At 36.8% G+C, this 20913-nt stretch overlaps 1 protein-coding gene across 1 annotated transcript in view; it reads left to right on the top strand.

Moving 5' to 3' along the window:
• Nucleotides 1-2937: 2937 nt before the first annotated feature.
• LOC110107856 (probable galacturonosyltransferase 9) overlaps nt 2938-20913 on the top strand; it is a 30993-nt gene continuing 13017 nt past the window's right edge. Inside the window, exon 1 of the mRNA XM_020838284.2 lies at nt 2938-4383. Within this exon, the coding sequence (XP_020693943.1) occupies nt 3073-4383 (1311 nt within the window). The 5' untranslated portion in view covers nt 2938-3072. The remainder of the gene's footprint in view (nt 4384-20913) is intronic.

Below are 20913 nucleotides of genomic sequence, written 5' to 3'. Positions count from 1 at the left end.
AGCCAAGGTGTTTTGGTAGCTGGCTGATTCTCTTTAATATTAAAATGGCTAATTTGGAATTTCAATTTATTTTTAAAAATTATATTGGTGTTCTAATCATATTTTTTTTTTAGATTTTCTTAGTGAAGCTTTTGCTTTGCCTATTGCTAGTAGTCGATTTTCGATCTTTATAATTGTTTGAATAAGCTTAAAAGTTATATTAAAGTGAGTTGTGGGTTTCTTCTAATTTTATTTCTAGCAAATTAGCTGATTTAAAGATGGATCAAAAAAGGTTTTTGCAAGAAATTCAAAATAATGTGTTGTTTATTAAGCTAACTTTTGATTTAAAAGAGGTTAATACTCTTTTGATTCATTATAAATTTTTATGGACTTCTTGGCTTATTTAGAAATCGAAAGCTAGATGCCTAGCTAATGGTGAAGATGATTTGAGTTTTCTTTATTCTAAGATTCGTAGTAGACAAAATATAAATAATATTAAAGCTATTTCTTCTTCAGGAGATTTGATTTTTGATTCTAAGGGTATTTCAGATGACTTTGTTCAACATTTTAGAAGATTTTTCAACTCTCATAGGCCATCTTTAGCTTCTAACATTGTTATTGTTATTCCGATGGATAACTCTATTCCCATTCTGGCTATTTCTAGTTTTATATTTCTTGTCTCGATGGATGAAATTAAAAAGGTTGTTTTCTCGGCTCCTTTGCTCTTGGGCTGGATGGCTATATTTTTGAATTCTTTAAAAATGCTGGGACATCTTTGGTCCTACATGACAATTATTGTTCTTATTCCAAAATGTTCTCATGCTTTTCAAATTTCAGATTTTAGGACTATTTTTATGTAATATTTTTTATAAAATAATAGCTAAAATTTTAGCTAATATAATGCAAATTATTATGCCTTATATTATTCATCCAAGTCAGACTGGATTTACGAAGATGAGAATTTTAGCTGATAATATTTTATTAGCTTCTGAAATTTTGAAGGATTTTAACTTTGACAAAGTTAAATATTTTTGTGCTAAGATGGATATTAAAAAAGTAATTGATATTGTTTATATAGATTTTCTTTTAAATAGAATGACTCAAAAAGGTTTTTCTGAAAAATTTATTAGTTGGATTAAAGGTTGTAATGAGGAAAAAATTTTCTTTGTTGTTCTAAATGGTTTATTGAAAGTACTATTTAATTTTTTCTTTGATCTTCATCAAAGTTGTCCCTTATCTCATTACTTATTTTGTATAGTGATGGACGCTTTTATCAAACTTTATTGATAACAGTTTCATTGGATCTCATTTTAAGGGCTTAAAAGTGGGTGAATTCATATTTCACTTTTACTTTATGTGGATGATGTTTTTGTTTTTGGTAAAGCATCAGTTAATAATGCGAAGAAGTTATAGGAAATTTTGGATTATTTTTCGGGTCTTTATGTTAATCATGACAAAGGTCTAGCTATGTTCTCTAAGGATACTGTCGAGAAGGAAAGGATTTGTCAAGGTTTATTGGTTTGGACTTTCAACCTTTGCTCAATGAGGTCATTGATTTACTTTAAGGTTTGAAAACTAAAATTCTTTCTTTTGCAGGAAGAGTGCATTATCTTAAATTTTCTATCTCTAACTATATTGCATATTGGATTAGAGTTATTATTATTCCTAAATTCTGTCTAATATTCATTAGAAAAGTTTGCTCAACCTTTCTTTTCCATGGCAATGATAATTCTAAGAAGATGCATGTTATTGTTTGGAAATATGTTTGTAAGCCCAAGTATTTTGGGGGTTTAGGTAAACCTGACCTCAATGCTCTTTATCATGCTTTTAATTATTCTATTATTTGGATAATCTTAAATAGAAATGGTTTATTTGCTTTCTGGGTGAAAGAAAAATATATCTCTTTATGGAAGCCGCTCTCTTCTTAGGCCTCAATATTCTGGAAAAATCTTTGTAAATTGGCTGAGAATTTAAAGGAAAAAATTATTTTTATTACTAATGTCGATAGTTTTCTTTCATTTTGTTGGGATCCTTAGTATATGGCCAGTCTCTTCATGAATCAATTCCTAATATTCATTCTTATTGGCATACTATTCTGATGAAGGATGTCATTTCGGGTGGCAATTAGTCTTTACCTAATTTCTTTTTGTATTTGTCTTCCTTTAATTCTACTTTCATTAGTATAAAGGTTCTTCAATTTCTTGTATTGAGTCATTGAGTGGAATGGGGTGTTTCTTCCTTAGTTTAATTTTTTTCATTTAGATTTTTATGCAGGGCATGCTATGTTTAATCGGTAAAATTTTATTTGGCATAAACGTTATACTTTGAAGTATTCTTGTTATGCTTGGATGACCTTATTAAATAGGCTAGAAATTACTGATATTGTGTTTTTTGTGATTCTTTTGCGGAGACTCATAATCACTTATTTTTTGAATGTGATTTTAATTTTTCTATTTTATCTTTGCTCATTCCTTGTTTAAATCAATTTTTTAAAGGCCTAATTTTTTTTTCAAGTTTTAGATTTCATTTCGGACTTAAATGTGTCTAATAATATTAAGAATTATGTATTTGTATTGTATTTTTGATCTTTATGTCTTTGTATTATTTTGAAAGGCTGTTTGTTTGTCTTTTATTTATTTTTCTTGACTTCTTTTTTTTTTTTTGGGATATTAGGTCATTTAAGGCAAACTCACACACACAACGCATACACATGGACTCGAACCTTGGACCTCTTAGTTGTAAGCCTAAGCTTTCAACCATTAGGCCAAGGGGAGTTGTGTTTCTTGACTTCTTTAAGTCAAGTTCTTTTTTAGGTTATTTTTAGTTTTTTCTTTTAAATTTTTTTTTGTGCTTTTCTTACGTATCTTGAATTTCTGTAATATTTTTTTCATTATTATTAATGAAAATTGGGTTCGCCCCTAATTTTCTCTATAAAAAAGGAGCTACGTTCGGACTCAATAGTTTTTCCTTATCACCTTTATGTCCTTACTGCGGAAGTTCACTTTGTCGTCGTCACCGACGAGCGAGCTAGCGAGCTAGAACGAGTTGGACGCATGGAAGCAACTCTAGTAAGCGGTCCCTAAGTTTGGTAGAATGGCCGGCGGCAGACCCATCCGTCCGATGGGCGGTCTCGGTACTTTCTTCTCCTACAAGGTCTTTGTATCCTTCGTTTTCACTCTCCTTTTCATCGCCTCCCTCAGCGTCATTCTTTCCTCCTCCACGTCTCCGGTTTCATCATCCCCAAGTTCCAGTGATGGAAGCGCTATCTCTGGCGAGGCCGCTGCCGCTGGGATCCGCCGAACTTTTTTGGCCCTCAATTCCGATCCCCTCCAAACTCGCCTTGATCTCATATACCGACAAGCAGCGGATCACCTCGCGCTTGTCCATGCGTACGCCGCTTACGCCCGCCGCTTGAAGCTTGAAAACTCCCGTCAATTGCGCCTCTTCGAGGACATGGCAACCGGATTCTCCAATCTCGCCTCCCGCCTCGACTCTGACTCTCTAGCCGACGAGGACAACATTCGTCCGGTGGAAAAGGAGGCCAAGGACCGGATTAAGCTTGCTCGACAGCTCATCTCCGAGTACAAGGAACCCTTCGATACCCAACTGAAGATACAGAAGCTCCGCGACACTATTTTTGCTGTCGGTGAGCAGCTCCACCGCGCCCGGAAGCTCGGGGCGCTATCGAGCCGCATTGCTGCGGGATCCACGCCGAAGAGCCTCCATTGCCTTGCCATGCGTCTTATGGAGGAGCGAATTGCCCACCCGCAGGACTATCGCCCTCTAAACCCCCCGGATCTATTTGATTCGGATCTCTATCACTACGCCATCTTCTCCGACAACATAATCGCCGTCTCCGTCGTCGTCAATTCTGTTGTCAAGAACGCGGCGGAACCTCGCCGGCACGTGTTCCATGTGGTCACAGATCCGATGTACGCGGCAGCGATGCAGGTATGGTTTACTCGCCGGCCGCCGGCAGGTGGCGCGAAGGTTGATGTTAGATCGGCATCGGTGTTTGGGTTTCTGAACGCGAGTTACTCGCCAGTGGTGCGGCAGATCGAGGGCGGCCGACGTGATTTGGTGCTTCTGGATTATTTGAGATTCTATTTGCCGGAGATGTTTCCCAAGCTGAAGAGGGTAATCTATCTGGAGGACGATGTCGTGGTGCAGAAGGATCTGTCGGGGCTATGGATGATGGATCTCGATGGAAAGGTGAACGGTGCTGTGGAGATGTGTTTCGGTGGGTTCAGGAGGTATTCGAGGTATATGAATTTCTCACACCCGGTGGTGAGGGAGAGGTTCAGCCCGAGGGCGTGCGCATGGAATTTTGGCGTGAATGTCTTCGATTTGGATGCCTGGAGGCGAGAAAGGTGCACCCAGCAGTTCCATCGTTACCAGAACCTGGTAAGATTCTTTTTCACTACGAAATTTATTTCCCTTGGATGAATAGTGAGCTTCGTGCAAATCAATTTGTTGAATTGGCTCTTCTTATGATGTATTTGAACACTTTTTCTTGCATTAGTGAAAACTGCTTTCTTGTCTATAAAAATAAATGACAGATGATTTAATCTATGCTAGACACCTACGAAGTTTTCCTTTCCTTAGGAAACTTGTTTTGCGAGACCACCCCTCTTTATTGATAGATGAAAAGCAGTAGTTTTATGAAGGTTAACCTAGCTACTGCAAATTTGCTGGCTATTCTTGGTAGAGGAATCTTTGAACATGTTAGCGAGAAGAATTGATAATATCCAAGGGATTAATATAGCGTGAAACTTTAAAGAACCAAGCTGTTTTCAGATGAATGGCTAAAAATGATTAGTTATAGTGTTATAGAATTCAAGCATTTATTTGAGGAACTGTGGATGGAAGTGGAGTTTTGTTTTTGAAGCATATTTCATAAAGTAAGAAATGAAATTAATTAATGATGATTTCTTATTGCAAAAAGGAAATTAAAAGGGTTTTCCATGGAACTTCTATTAGTTTGGGTTTGAAACACATTGCAAGCAAATAAAAAAATAAATTGAGTTTACAATTATTGAATTCACACAAAAAATAAAGATGTCACTGAAACTCATATTTAAAAAATATAGCCAATGGAACTCACATCAGAAAACGTAGGCCAATGGAACTCACATCTAAAAACTAAGATCTACTCACGAAGAGTGTGGAACCAAAAGATAATCAAATTTTGTCTGGATACATTAATGATCAAATTTATGGGTGAGGGCTGACAACTTGGTATTTCAATATTAACAATTTTATCTACTATCAGATGTAGGACTAAATCTAATGCCTTCATGCGCCTAAACAATCTCCCACATGAGAGCTCTTCACTTTCACATTACTCTCTCTTGAGTGAAATATTTTCAACATTATTAAGTATCATGCACCAAGAGGCCAGTAGACAGTGTCGTGACATTACTTTTGGACATTGCTTGACGATGGAAGAAGCCGTCCATGACTGATGGGAGTCACAAACCACTTGAACCACATGATTCCAGTTGAACTGTCAACTCTAATATTATTTGGCAGGAGAGTAAAATTAAAGGGGAGCTTGAGCTGCTGAGCTGTGCTAAATACACAAGTTAAAAAAATTTTAATGTAAAAGTTTAATTTAATTAGCGAGGCCTAATCATTTGGTATTTCAACTCTAACATATTTTCTAACTACTTGATATGGGATTGAACCCAATACTTGGGCATTCCTGAAACAAACTAATCCTAAAAAACGAACTCTATGACATAGAGACAGCATGATTATTATGAGACATCCATGAGGAAGAAGATGCCTTAATGTTTGAATTTTGTGTTTAACTTGCTTTTGCTTTCAGAAAAGCAAATTTGTATTTATCTTACATTTTTGCATTTCAATCTTGCTTTGCGTTTGCATAAACTTTGTTCTTGCATCACGTCTGCATAAACTTTGATCTGATGCCTTAGGAATGTAATTGTAGAAAAAAGCTTGCATTAACTGGTTTTACTACTGTGGTTTACATTTTGGTGGTAACGTTTAGAATTGAAGATAGAATTATAGCTTTAAAGATTATTGTTAATATTAAGATTATTAATATTATAAGTGTTTATATTTCTCAAGTAGTTTTGAATATGTGTTCAAAATTAAAATTTTGGAATGACTTAAAAAAATTAATATAAAAATACATCTTGAAGAAAGAGTTTTTATTGGAGGAGATTTAAATGAAAATGTTGTTAGAGAGGTAGATGCTTTTAAAAGCATTCATGATGTTCATGAGTTTGGAACAACAAATAAAAATGATAAGACCATATTAGATTTTTCTTTAGCTTATGATTTTTTTAATAGCTATTACTTTATTTAAGAAAAGAGATGCGCATTTTATCACTTATAAAAATGGATATAATAAAATGCAGATTGATTATTTTCTTATAAGAAAATTAGATTGTTTAGATTGTAAAGTTATTCCAAATGAAAATTTATGTACCCAAGATCGATTATTAGTTTTGGACTTTAAGATAATGTGGCAGAAAATAAAAAATAAAGTAAACGATATTCTAGGATTAGATGGGGTAATTTAAAGAATATTAACAAAAATATTTTTGAGATTAAGATTTTAGATCTTAAGATTTTGTCTGTGCACGAGGATGTTAATGTTATATGAGAAAAAGTGGCTATTGATATTAAGAATATTGTAATAATTGTGCTTGGAGTTTCGAAGGGAAAAATCCTAATAGTAAAAATAGTTGGAGGTAGAATCCAAATATGAAAGAAAAGATAAAAAATAAGAAGATTTGTTATAAAAATTTGTTTAGATGTAAAAATTCTGATAATTGGAAAAACTATAAAGATGTTCGTAAGAAATCTAAGAAAGCTATTTGCGATGCAAAATGCTTAGCTTTTAATGATTTATATAATAGATTAGATACTAAGGAGAGAGAAATATATATGTATAAGTTAACCAAACAAAAAGATAGGAGTAGTAAGGATTTAGTTCAAGTGAAGTGTATTAAGGATAAAGATCAAAAATTACTTTTTTTAGAATATGATATTCAATAAATGTGGATGAAATATTTTTCTAAACTTTTTTAATGAAGAATGTGAAAATACGATTGACTTTAATGACTTTAGCAACGTAAATGAAAATAATGATTTTTGTTTTTATCGACGTATTAGTAAAATTCAAGTTAGAGAGGCTTTGAAGAAAATGAAGTGCGAAAAAGCTGTTGGACCTGATGATATTCCAATAGTTCAATCTAGGTTACTCTTGTATGTACTTCGATGTGGAAATGCTTAGGAGATGAAGGAATTTCTTGGCTTACTAAATTTTTTAATACTGTTTTGAAGATTAGAAAGATGCCAGATGAGTGGAGAATGAGTATGTTAATTTTTATTTTTAAAAATAAAGGTGACGCACAGAAGTGTGTGAATTATAGAGGAATTAAGTTAATGTGTCATACTTTAAAACTATGGGAGCGAGTTATAGAGTGTAGGTTATGACGTGATGCTAATGTTTCTCAAATTAAATTTAGATTCATGCCGGGTAGGTCTACCATGAAAGCCGTATATTTATTGAGAGATTTGATGGAGAAATATAGAGAGAATAAGGAGGATTTACATATGATATTTATTGATTTAGAGAAAGCATGATAAAGTTTCAAGAAAAGTTCTATGGAGAGTTCTTCAAAAAGAAAGGAGTTAATAATGCTTATATTTAAATCATTAAAGATATGTATGCAGGAGCTATTACTTGTGTTCAAACATAAGGTGGTTTGACCAAATATTTTCCTATTTCGGTTGGATTACATCAAGGATCAGCTTTAAGCCCATATCTTTTTTTGCTTTAGTCATGGACGTTCTCAGTTAGACATTATAAAAGAGGATGTACTTGTTAATAGATTTTTTGCTGATGATATTCTTCTTGTTGATAAGACTAAGACAGGGAGTGAAGGTAACTAGTTGAGAGTCAACCTAAGTCAATGTTTTCCTTGAGGCTTAGATCTTAAATGAATAATATGTGAGTGATAATATTCTAAGTAGTCATAGACCTAGTGAGGGGATTGTGACTTTGACGATCTAGTCATTAATAAGAGTAACTTTTATATAATCTGATCATATTGTCAGAGTGATGGTGAAATTATAGATGATAAAACAGAATCAGTTGGATGGTTAAGTGAGGAATGCATCAGGTTGTTGTGCGATAGAAAAGTCCCCTCAAACTTAAGAAAATTCTATAAGATGTGTGAGACCTGCAATGCTTTATGGTTGCCGAATGTTGGCTCATTAAAAGAGAACAAATACAAGTAAACTATTGCAGAGATGAGGATGCTTAGGTGGATGAGTGGCTTTACCCTTAGAGATGATACGAAATGGACAATGATACATGAAAGTTGGAGTAGCTCAGTAGTAAGAGAAGAGTCGCCCTTAGAGGTTTTGGTCTAGGGTTAAATGAGTCGAGTCGAGTCGTATTCCTTATAAGCCTGGCATCGTTAATCCTTACTATGTTAGCTCGAGCCTTGGATCATAATAGTGGGCTCGAGATCAAGATTGTTAGAAGAAAATATCAAGCCTGAGCTCGAGATCGGTGATCGAGATCGAGCTCGTTTGGAAGCACAGACACATGCGTGCTTATATATATATATATAATTATATCGAGTAGCTTATAAGCTTTCGAGTCGAGTCGGGTTGAGCTTGAACTCGAGCTCGTTTATCATTCGAGCTCGATTGTAGGCTCGAGCTTGAGCTCGAAGCTCGATAAGGTCGGCTCGCGAGCTCGTTAACGAGTTGAGTTCGAGCCGGCTCAGCTCACTTACACCCCTAGTTTGATCACATTAAACAGATACCTTCCGATGACCTGGTTAGGAAAGTTGAGGTTTTAGATTTGTTTTATGTTAAGAAAGATAGAGGTAGACCTAAAAAGACTTGGTTAGAAAATATTAGAAATGATCTTTCTTTATTAGATTTAAAAGAGAATTTGACTTTTAACATGACACAATGGTGAAAAAAGGATTCATGTAGCCGACCCCACGTAGTGGGACAAAGGCTTGATGTTGTTGTTGTTGTTTGTTGAGCCTAGGCCTTTCTTAATAATTACATTGCTATTCAAAATATCATATCCTCACATAAATTTCTCGTACGAATTGTGAGCATCTCTCCATTGTAAACGGTAGTTGGCTTCTCCCGCCAATTCAAATGTTATTTTGCGATCATTTATGGAAGAGTAACAGCTACCTTGTTAACATCCTCATTTATAATTTGGCATGGGAGGAATATGATGTGGGGCTCAGGATTTCCTTTATCAGAGCAATTATTATGTCGGTGTCCGAATGCCTTCAGAGATCAATAACCACGCGCCACGTCACCTAAAACTCGGTATTGCTCGGTATATATTTGGATACGTTCGGATTTCACCGGACGTAATAATTGCTCTCTTTATCACCTATAGGAGAAGAGGCTTTGGTGGAGCGCTTTGGGAAAGATGTAAGGGGCATTTATTAAAGGATTTGGGCTGATTTGAATTCAAAATGTGGGAAGTAGGAAGGTTTATATGAGGGTTAATAGGGTTATTTATTTTATCATGTTATGTGTGTTTGCTGTAGTTTTCTTTGGAGTTATTCCTAGTAGCGCCTAGGGTTTGTGGAGAGCCGATCTAACTCTCGAATAGTAGATCAACTTGTATCTTGATTTCTTGTGCTGAAATAAACATCTTTGTCGTTGATTTTTGTTGTGTTTTATTTTGTTCTTGTTGTTTTTGCTGTGTGGAGGACAAATTCCTATCAAATTGGTATCAGAGCACGATTCAAGACCTATGGCGTCGAAGAAAGTGGATCCTTGGAAGAAGAACTTGAAGGAGAAGTTGGTCAATTCAAATATGAAGTTGAGGAAAGGATTTCATTTATGGAAGGAATGTTTTCTAATCTAGAGGACATGATGAAGAAAATATTGGAGCTTCACACCCAACCAACAACATTAGATGCAAGGGCATTGGCGAGTGTCCGAGGAAGTGGGAGAATCCTCAATATCGACACAATGAGGAATGATCGAGAGGTAGAAATCTTGAGCGACAAAAAATTTGCCACCTCTTGAACTGATAACTAGGAGGGAAATGGGTGAAGGATATATCTTGAGGAGAAATTGGGAGGAAGAAATAAGGAGGGCTGATTTTGAGGAGGATGATATTTATATAAGGAGGAGTGGGAGAGAACAATGGAGAGATCATAACAATCGTTATATTGGAGGAGCCGGAGGTGGAAAAGGAAGTTTGTGCAGAGGGGATTCAAGTGTGAGAAATCTGAAAATGCTCATTTTTCAGGGGGAAGATGCTCATGGGTGGATCTATAGGGCGGAGAGATACTTTGCAGTGAATGGGTTGACGGAGGAGGAGAGACTCACGATGGAAACTTTATGCTTGGAGGGGAAGGCCTTGTCTTGGTTTCAATAGAGAGACACAAGGGATCCAATCCGATCGTGGAGGGAGTTCAAAGTTAGTTTATTACAATGTTTCTGAACCAATCGGGAATGAGACTTCTACGAGCAATTCTTTGCTCTGGTTCAGGAATGGACAATGATGGATTATCAGAAGAGGTTTGAGTACCTTTCTAGCCGATTGGTGAGACTATCCGAGACAGTTTTGGAGGGGAATTTTATGAAGGGACTCAAGCCAGAGATCAGGGTTCGGTTATTAAGGCCACGACGATTGGGGGAGGCTATGGAGCTAGCCTAGTTTGTGTAGGGCAAAAACTCACTTGAGAAAAGCAGCAATGGTAGCAGTTTGGGAGCTTCATATCGAATAACGATTACTTTTTTGGCACCAAAGATACAACCTGTGCCCATTCAAAGAGAAGTGCCATTTAGAGAGAAGTAGGGATTGGGAGCACGGCCAGGGGGAAATTTCAAGCGGTTGACTAAGGCAGAGGTTCAGGAGAAGTGGGGGATTGTGTTTTTGTTGTGATGAGAAGTTTACATCAGGCCACAGCTGCAAGGATCGTTCGTTGCAGGTACTTATGGTCTAGGATGAGGAGGAGGTGGTCGTTGAGGAGGAGAATTTGCACCTAGATGTGATTGAGGTCTCCCAAAACTCAGTGGTGGGGTTTACCTCATATCACACCATGAAGGTGAGGAGACAAATATGAGGAGAATTAGTGGTAGTTCTAGTGGACAGTGTGGCGACCCACAACTTTATCTCCAACTAAGTTGTTGATTGATTGGGGCTGAGGCTAGTTGGCATGGGCTGCTTTGGGATGATAATGAGAATCGAGAAAATGGAGAAGAGTAGAGGCATTTGCCTAGGGTTGATGGTGACATTGTAAGAGATCCAGGTGAATGAGGTTTTTCTTCTCTTGAAGTTAGGGAGCACAAATGTAATTTTGGGTATGAAGTGAATGTAGACATTGGGGGAAACCAAGGTGGACTAGAGAGCATTGACTATGGAATTCATGATGGAAGAGGAAGGTGAGGATCAGGAGGGATTCTAGTCTGTCCAAAACCAGGGTTTCTCTTAAGACCATGGTGAGGGCAATCCAAGGAACATGGATGAGATTCTTGGTGGATCTCTTGATCCTTGAGGGAGAGGGAAGCATAGAGAGAGAGAGGGGGAAGTTCCAGAGATAGTCCAACCATTTATGCAACAATTCAGGGAGGTGTTCCAGTAGCCTCGGGGGCCTACTTGCCCCAATGGAGCTAAGCATGCCATCATCTTGAAGGAGGAGGTATCCCTTTTCAGTGTTCGACTCTATTGATACCCACATGTTCATAATGATGAAATTGAGAGACTAATCAAGGAGATGCTAGAGGCCCAGATCATTCATCCTAGTGTTAGTCCCTTCTCTATTACTGTGTTACTGGTGAAGAAGAATGATGGTAGTTGGAGATTTTGTGTAGATTATCGGACTCTGAATAAGAAAACGACATTGAATAAGTTTCTTATACCAATCATTGATGAGTTATATGGAGCGGTGATATTCTCCAAGATTGATATGAAATCAAGATACCACCATATTAGAATTCCTCCTGCTAGCATCCACAAGATTGCTTTCAGGACTCATGAAGGTCACTATGAGTTTTTAATGATGCCTTGTGGGCTTACCAATGCCCCACCAACTACCTTACAATCGCTTATGAACAAGGTATTTCAACCCTACCTCCGCAAGTTTGTATTGATTTTCTTTGATACCATTTTGGTGTATAGTCCATCTGAGGTAGAGCATGTGGAGCGCATTGGCATAGTAGCATAGGTCTATGGTTGCCACCGACCTCTTCCATCTATCCCATATTTCATGTATCGTAATTGAGGCGGGCCATTGGAGCCCACAAACCCTCACCCACACAACTGGCCGCACTATCAAAGGATGTTGAGGTGATATTAGAACCACTAAAGGTGAAAGGGGTGCGTCAAAGAGACAAGGGGATCAGGGAGGTTTTGATCAAGTAGAAGGATTTACTAGAGTATGAGGTGGCATGGGAGCTCATAGTGCCATCCAGAAATAATTTTTTCCTTTCCATCTTGAGAACAAGGTGACTTTTTAGGAGGGGAGTATTAATGTGGGGGCCATAAACTTTTCAACAGATAAAGAACCTTTCAGCTCCCTTATGGGGTCCAGGACCTCCTTTATTACCTATAGGAGAAGAGACTTTAAGGGGGAGCTCTTTGGGAAAGATGTAAGGGACATTTATTAAAGGATTTGGACTGACCTATAGGAGAAGAGGCTTTGGGGGAGCTCTTTGGGAAAGATGTAAGTGATATTTATTAAGGGATTTGGACTGATTTGAATTCAAAATAAGGAGTTAAGCAATAAGGTTTATATGGGGCTAATAGGGTTGTTTTATTTTATCATGTTATGTGTGTTTGTTGTAGTTTTCTTTGTAGTTGTTCTTAGTGGCGCCTAGTATTTTTGGAGAGCAGATCTACATCTCGAATAGTAGATCAACTTGTATCTTGATTTGTTGTGCTGAAATAATCATCTTTGACACTGATTTTTGCTGTGTTATCTTGGTCTTGCTGTTTTTGTTGTGTGGAGGATAAATTCCTATCAGAATATATCAAGCATGTGCACCTTCTCAAAGGAAACCACCTCTTATTGAACCTGGAGAAATGCAACTTCAAGAAGAATACCCTACTCTATCTGCGCTTTGAAGTTCGTGGCAAGAAGGATTTTGAGAAAATAAGAGCTACGAAGGATTGTGCTCGACCACAAAATATGACTGTCGTGCAGAGCTTCATGGGAGTGTACTAGTAACCAAGAATGTTTATTTGTAACATTTTTGTATTTGTGGCACCTTTGCCTTTGCTAACAAAAGCCAACCCTATATTCTCATGATAGAAAACACATGGACAAATATCTTCTTTTAAAAATGAGGATAAGCTAGGCGTCTATTTTAAACTTGCCGAATTTGTATATATCATTCGAAGTCAGGACAGATGCTTTCGGAGATGCTCTTGGCGTTTTAATGCAAGAAGGGAGATTTGTAGTATACTAATCAGAGTTTCTACAAGTTGAAAAAGTACTTGGACATATGAGAGGGAACTACTATCACTTTATGAATCAATGAAGCACTGATGATTTTAACCACTTGGCATAGAGATCATAGTTCATATGATGTAGAACGAAAAGGACGATTTTCTTGGGAGAGGATCTCGTCTCCAAAATCTGATATTTTTCCTTGCGAAAACTGAAATAAATCTGGATTTATCTCACAAATCTGAGAAGAAATCTCAGTTTTGGTGTTGAGGGGAGAAGAGCGTGAAGTAGTAGGAAATCAGGAAATCAATCCACTAGAGAACCAATGGAGGAAAGGGAATTTAAGAGAGGGAGCTGGCTAGGGAGGGGCGGCAAGATGCTGAGGAGAGGGAAAAAAATAATTGCTTCAGGTTTTCTATTCAAAACCTGAGAGATATTTTATCAGGTAATAACTAGAGGAAAGGAGACCGATGGGAATTTAATTCTTAATTCCTGAAATAGGCATGAGGGGATTTGAGATGATTTGGTTTTATTGCCTAAATGCCAGATTCTGGACTTAGGAAACAAATCCCAATGTGAATCCAATGTGCTGGCTGTTTGCATGAATCAAGGAGCTATTAACGTGGAGGATGGCGGGACACAAGAGAGAAATAGGGAATTTATTTCCATTTCCACTCTCAGCCTAAGGAAGCAATTAAAGGTTGGAGAATCAATTGAATGGATATGGCAAAGAAAAAAAAAATTCGGCTAGCAGAAATTTAGTCTTAAGAGTGAAGAGAAAATCTGTGAGGAGACTTGATTTATTTTCTAAATGACGTTACCACTTAGTTGATTTAAAGCTCTTTTGATTTGAATTTAGGAAATTTCAAAAATCTGAAATTTAATTTCATTTTTGATTGAAATGGGGAGGGGGAGATTAATTTGAAAATTGATTTCAAATTAAGAGGCCATTAATGCTTTCAGTGGGGAATTAATGGGAGGAAAACCACATGGTGGCCGGCGGCATGAAGAGAGAGAGGGAGGGGATTTGGGAAAGGTTTGGGGAGTTTCCAAAGAAGAAAAATATATTAGGAAGGTTATGACTAAATCCAAACTTTTGAATTTAAATTTGAATCATGCATAACACTTTCCTAAATGAGACTTTCCAAATTTGGAAAGAATTGAAATCCAAAATTTGAATTTCAAACTTTGAATCAATCCTTTATACTTTCTCGTAGGGTGAATTATGAAAAGCCATGAAGATATTGAGATTATTGTCATGGGGGAGAAAGGTGGGGTTTCGGGTGGGGTGAGATCCGGCGGCTATGGTGAGGATTTTAGTGGAGCTTGTTGTGGGGGAAGAGTGGTGAAATTTGGTGGATGAATTGGATGTGACGAAGAAGAACAAGGAGGGTGGTGAGTGAAGACGAAAATACAACGAGAAAACCACGAACCCGACCATCTCCAAGGTTGGTGGGTGATATGATTTCCCGCTCCAAGGGATCTCAAATCACGAGCCCGGACCCATCCTGCGGCTGGTGAAGATTTCGATTCCTCTCATAGGAATCTCACTAACGCTCTCTCACAAGAAGAACACAAGTGTGGAAAATAATTTTTCATATCAATCAGCCCTCCATTACAATAGCTTAAGGCCCTTATTTATAGGCGGATCCCATGATCCTGAACCGATCTTATCTGGGATCGAAAATCCCAAGTTTTTCTATGAAGAGCTGATCTAATCGTATTAGTTTCTATAATGGATTTCTTCTGTGTAATACTAATTGATAGGGCCTCATTGATAAGTGCTACAAGATCTCGAGGCCATAACATGAGAAAATAGAAAATTAAAAAAATGCCCCTTGGGCCACAACACTTAAATAAATTAATCTAGGGGTAAAATAGAAAATAACATAAAATAGAAACTAAAATGCAGAAAATAATTCATAAATGACAACTTAAATTAGAGCCGTTGATTTATGACGCCTCCTGTGATAGATGCGCCAGATCTTCGTGCCGATGTCCGCATCATCATACGGACCACTTCAATACCTCCTAACTCAAACAAAGTCTCAACAAGACACATGAAGTAGATGACATGTTTACAATAGTTCAACTTAGTTATCCGGTACAGGAAAGTAGAGCAAAATACGATAGTGAATATGCTCTTAAGTATGGTAATTTGGTAAATTGAAACATACACTTTCAAAATGGTAAGACATAATGAAGTGACGATGACACTTCGAAACCTAGAGAGGTACTATATTGGTTGAGAATATATCTAGTTGCAGCCTAATTTTTTATCTACTGCACCTCAAACACTTCCAACATGAATCAAGGACTCTATAGTCTATACTCTCTTCCTTTGTCAACTTGGTCATGAGAGAGTATCTCCATGACTTTCGGGAGGACTGTTGACGACCCATAGTGGTTATAACTAATTTTGTTGTTGTTGTGGATAGGTTCAGGAAGATGATAATGCTTATGGCATGCAAGTAGAACATGGTGAGTGAAGAAGCAACACGTCTCTTTTTCAATAATGTTTAGGAGAATTTTGGACCATCGACCTCAATCTTTTTTGATAGAGACTCTTCCTTCACAGTTTTTAGAAGTCACTGTGGGCATACTACTTTGAAGAGCAGCATAATTTTCCATCCATCAATTGACAATCAAACAGAGACAGTGAACAAAATTGTCATGCACCTACTTAGAGGTTTCAACTCATGATACTAACAAACTTGGGGTGAAAATATCTCTTATTTCTAGTTTGCATTCATGTTCGTGACACAATTCTGTAAGTCCCAACTCCATTTGATGCCTCATAGTCCTTTCGGCTTAGAGTTCTTGATAAAATCAATAGCTAGCCTTGAGAACCAAGATGGTCTTGCGAGAGCTTAAAGAGTACAACTTTCTAGTATGAATCAAGAAAGTTTACTCTGACGGAATGATACAACTCGATAACTCATAATAATGCTGCTAGCATTGATGTGATTAACGTTGAGTAGAGAAGAAGTTTGATAAAGGAAATTTTTGTGACTCCTAATTAATAGGAAAAGATTTAAGGGACATCGTTGGAAGACTTTGATATGCATTGTTCATGATTCTAAAGACGATTAGGGACAATGCATACTAATTGACTCTGCTCGCCTATATGGAAATCTACTATAATGAATTTGGAGAATCTGAGTCATTCGAGTCTTTTACGTTGGATGACAAGGTTGAAAAGTCTTACCTACTTTTGATGACATAAACTGAGAGGATCAGCTAAAGGAAAATTCACTTTTGTAGAAAAAATTCATAACAGTACATCATGGCATTAAAGTGCTTTATTGAATCACCAAGAAAGGGTCGTTATCCTCCAAAGCAAATTGGTAAAATGGGAGAGAGGAGCCGGGCTCTTCCCTATTTTAACAACTTGATTCATAGTAGTGAATCGCCTTCTAAAGAGGGTTCCACATGATCAAGAGACCAGTGACTCAAAAAGGTGTGTGGAGGTTAAGCTGAGAGGATTTTGAAGTTGAAAAAGGGACTTTCGAGAGGATTACTATGTTGTCAAGAGGAATCACAAGAAGATAGGTGTGCTAGCATGAGAAATCTACTGAAGGCAAGAAGAATTGACGAACTCGATCGTGAGGAATTAAGAAAAGGTTTAGGCATGAAGCCCGAGAGTAAGTGTCTGTGTGATCGAGAAGATTGTTGCAAAGTGTTTATAGTGCCAGCCCGCCCGTATTGTCCACAAATTGTCAAAGAAATCAATGTCATCTCCTTGTATTTATAATAATTATTTTTTGTAGAAAATTTGTCAGTTGTAGTTGGCCTCATACCTTATAATGAATATATATATATATATATTCAATGCAACTAACAATCTTTGTCTATATAAAAGGATTTTATGGGAGGATTGGGGGATATAGCAAGATAGAAAGGATAGTTTATGCCTAGGCAGGGGAGAGTTTCTATTTTAGAGAGAGATTTGTGGAGTTGAAAAGCTAGAGAGAGTGGATTTTAGTAAGTATTGTCATCCTCTTTATATTGTTGTATAATTCTTTCATTAATACACCTCGAATGTTCTTGCTCTAGAAATGATAATCCAAATTTATCATCTCATTGCATGCCTATTGCCGGACAAGTATTTTTCTGCTTATTGGATATATATCTTTTTGCTTGGGAATCCTACAAGATCAATTTGTTCTTTGAAGAAATGAAGAATATTTGAGATACAATTCTACGTAACATGTCTCCAATTTTGCTCCCTTTTTATTTCCTATCCTAAAAAAGAAAAGAGCCCTATTTGTAGTAAACAATCACAATAACACCCATACCAAACAAAGCCTTAATAATCATCGCTAGTAGAACCCATAGTTTTGTTTCCTTTCTGCTCCATCTACAGGAACAAAATAGTAATCTTTTAGCTGCAAAATTTATGACATCTTATGCACCTTACAACAAAATTAATTCCACTCTCTTAGTTTAGCTAATGAGCTGAACAATGCAATGCTTAAGACACTTCGTACTCAAAATGAAATGGTTTTTAAAGACTTAAAGAAGGTGAGAAGCGTGTGCTTACTGTGCTATATAAAAAAATTCTCTTCATGCAAATGTTTTTTGTTAAATCCCAACTGTCCCTTGGCATTTTGATCCCGCATCTAGGATAGGGATCCACCGGAGGCTCACCTAGATTGTGCCGATCTACATCATCCCTTGGTATTTTGATCCCACGGCTAGGATGTGTATCCGTGGGAGGCTCACCAGGATTGCGTCGATCTCTTTCCATATTTTGTTAGCTGATTTAGGAAGAATTATATTAGAGCGATTATACATGATTCTGTAATTAATTGTGTTGACCTAAATAGATTAAAAAAAATCAAATCATTGCATACCTGACATATGCCCCTGCACAGCTGCCACATCTACTGTAACCCTTCAAAATTCAAGATTTTTGGTGCAGGTTCATCCAGTACAAACTGATTTCGTCTGTACGAACTGAATAAGTGCAAAACAGAGGAGATCGTCCCGGTATGAACGAAAATATCGTCCGTACGATCGAAATATCTTTTTCTCTATTTAAGGATTGTTTGACACGTTTTGAAGAGAGAAAAGATGAGAGAGAAAGAGTAGGAAGAAAAGGAAAAAAATTGGTTTCGGAGGTCGCAGAGTGATTTTCGTCCGTCGACGCAGTTGGAAGAATTGCTCATCTCGCAGTAAGGAATCCATATCATATTTCTGATTTCGAAGATTTCGTGTTTTGGTATTTTTTCTGCTCAGATTTGTGTTTCCGTTACCGAAAAACAGGCTCATATTTGTATTGACGAAACTTTCACTACGTAATTTTTTATATGTTATAGAGAATATGATTTTGCACGTTTCGAATATTTTCTGGCAATTTTTCACCAGGTATTTTGATATCTGCGGGGTTTTTATCGAATAGAAAATTATTTTGATGTTGAAAAATAGTGCTACAGTACAATAAAAAGTTTTGAAATGTTGTTTACGATCTCTAGTAATTTGGTAATTTTCTGAAACTGTGCATTTTATAACGACTTCTATCTACTGTACGATATTTTAAGGGTTCTCTAAATTAAGCTAAATTATGTCTGTTTGATATAATGCATTGATGAGATGAAAATGAATGTAGTTACATGATTGAAAGTATTGTTATATTACTGTGATACGGCTGTGTGTGTAAAGACAAGTAAAGACTGGTTGAACCATTGGTTGAAGACTTATTGACATGTACAGGATGGTGGGCCGACGAGCTTTCTTTTAAATATGGTTTGATGTTATCCTCAACTGATTCACGTGATACTGATTAGAAGTTATAAGGAGATGATTACTGTGCCGACGGGCAAAGAGTGACGACTCTGATTATTGAGCCAACGGATACTGATACAAGATTGAAAAGCACCGTAATAGCCATATCTTTTACTTATACTTGTTTAGTATGACTATTGTACTGAAATGCATGTTTTGAAGCATTGTTCTTATTATTGTACGGAGTTATCGTTACTGTACGGATTTACTGTTACTGTACGATTTCACTATTATTGCATTACTATTTCTGTCACTGGATTGTTACTAATACTGATAAAGACACTGATACTATTTGGTACTACTGATTCATTGTATTGACCTTATGCATGTGATACATTGAGTAAGTGATATAGAATAACTGGATTGCATGTGATATACTGAGCACGTGATATAAAATAACTGAATAGCATGTATACATTCCGATACAATTTTACTGCATTGATTTGATTTAAACAGTCATTATCGATGTATTGATTTGACGTTATATACGATTTTATATTATACTGATATTATGGATACAATGCATTCTTTAGTGATTTGACTGAGGTTATAGATACGACGATTACCGTAGAGATCTGGTATACGTACTGGTTTATTGCTTTATGGACTTTTATGCTGTTTACAGAATTTACTACTGTTGATTGTGGATATTATTGTTTTTGCACTGATTTCTGTTTCTGCATTGACTCAATGAAAATGCGTAATTGATTGCTATGATTTAACTGATTGACATGCATATTGCTTCTGTACCGTGCTTTGATTTCAGTTGTAGGTTGGTGACCTGTTGGGCTTTTAAGCTCATTATATGTGGTTAATGATTTTAGGTCAGGGCAAGGGAGTAGGAGTGTGAGATTGATCAGGGTTCTTCAGGTTTTGTTCTTTTTTTTGATATAGTGATTCTTTTTGTACTCAGGACAGGATGGATACGTGATAATTGTGAAGATCCTGAGTATTGTAAATGATTTTTGGGAATAAATATAAAATGTGTACTTTGATGTTTTTAAATTATAGAATATGTTGTACTGTTATTTACTGATGAATGACAGATAGCTCTAGTTGTTGATTATTAAACGATTAAATGAATGATTCTTCCAAGTTAGATCCTTGGGGCATCACATCTACTGCTCAAATCCTACTTTTACTATAGCAAAATCCAGCCAAATCTCTGCTGCAGCTTAGGGCAAATTACATGCATAGGAGTTAAGATCATAAAACATTCAATTAATCTAACATTGCATATATGGAAAGTTTCAACGAGAAATTCCTAGAGTAACAATGAGATTAGTACGATGAAGGATCCCTCATACAACCCTATAATTTACTAGGCTTTAGCGGAAGAGCATTAACATAATCTTCATGACTATACTAGAACCACAATCAAGGATGCAACAATGAAAATAGAGAGTCGGGTGTTGAGTTTACCCAAAGACAAGAGAGCTACACACTCCAACAAGGTCATTTGAATGCTGGGGAAGAGGTGGGCAGCAGTTAGAGTCTTCCGGATGAAGGATACGGTGATGGGAAGCCTGCAGAAATCAGTAGACAGCAGTCCAGTTCCTTGGACAACAGTTTTGCCAACGTATTGGGCTGGACTCAATGATGAAGACATCTCGGAATTCTGGACAGCACGATAACTCCAGCTGGAACTCTGTCTGCTCCCATCATGGGGAAGAATAGGAAGGGCAGACAAGTGGAGGGAGGTGGAATGACCGGCTAGAGT

The sequence above is a fragment of the Dendrobium catenatum genome, unplaced genomic scaffold, assembly GCF_001605985.2.
Source record: "Dendrobium catenatum unplaced genomic scaffold, ASM160598v2 fragScaff_scaffold_847, whole genome shotgun sequence".
NCBI lineage: Eukaryota > Viridiplantae > Streptophyta > Magnoliopsida > Asparagales > Orchidaceae > Dendrobium > Dendrobium catenatum.
Note: the sequence above shows the minus strand (reverse complement) of the source record. Positions and strands in the feature narration are given on the sequence as shown.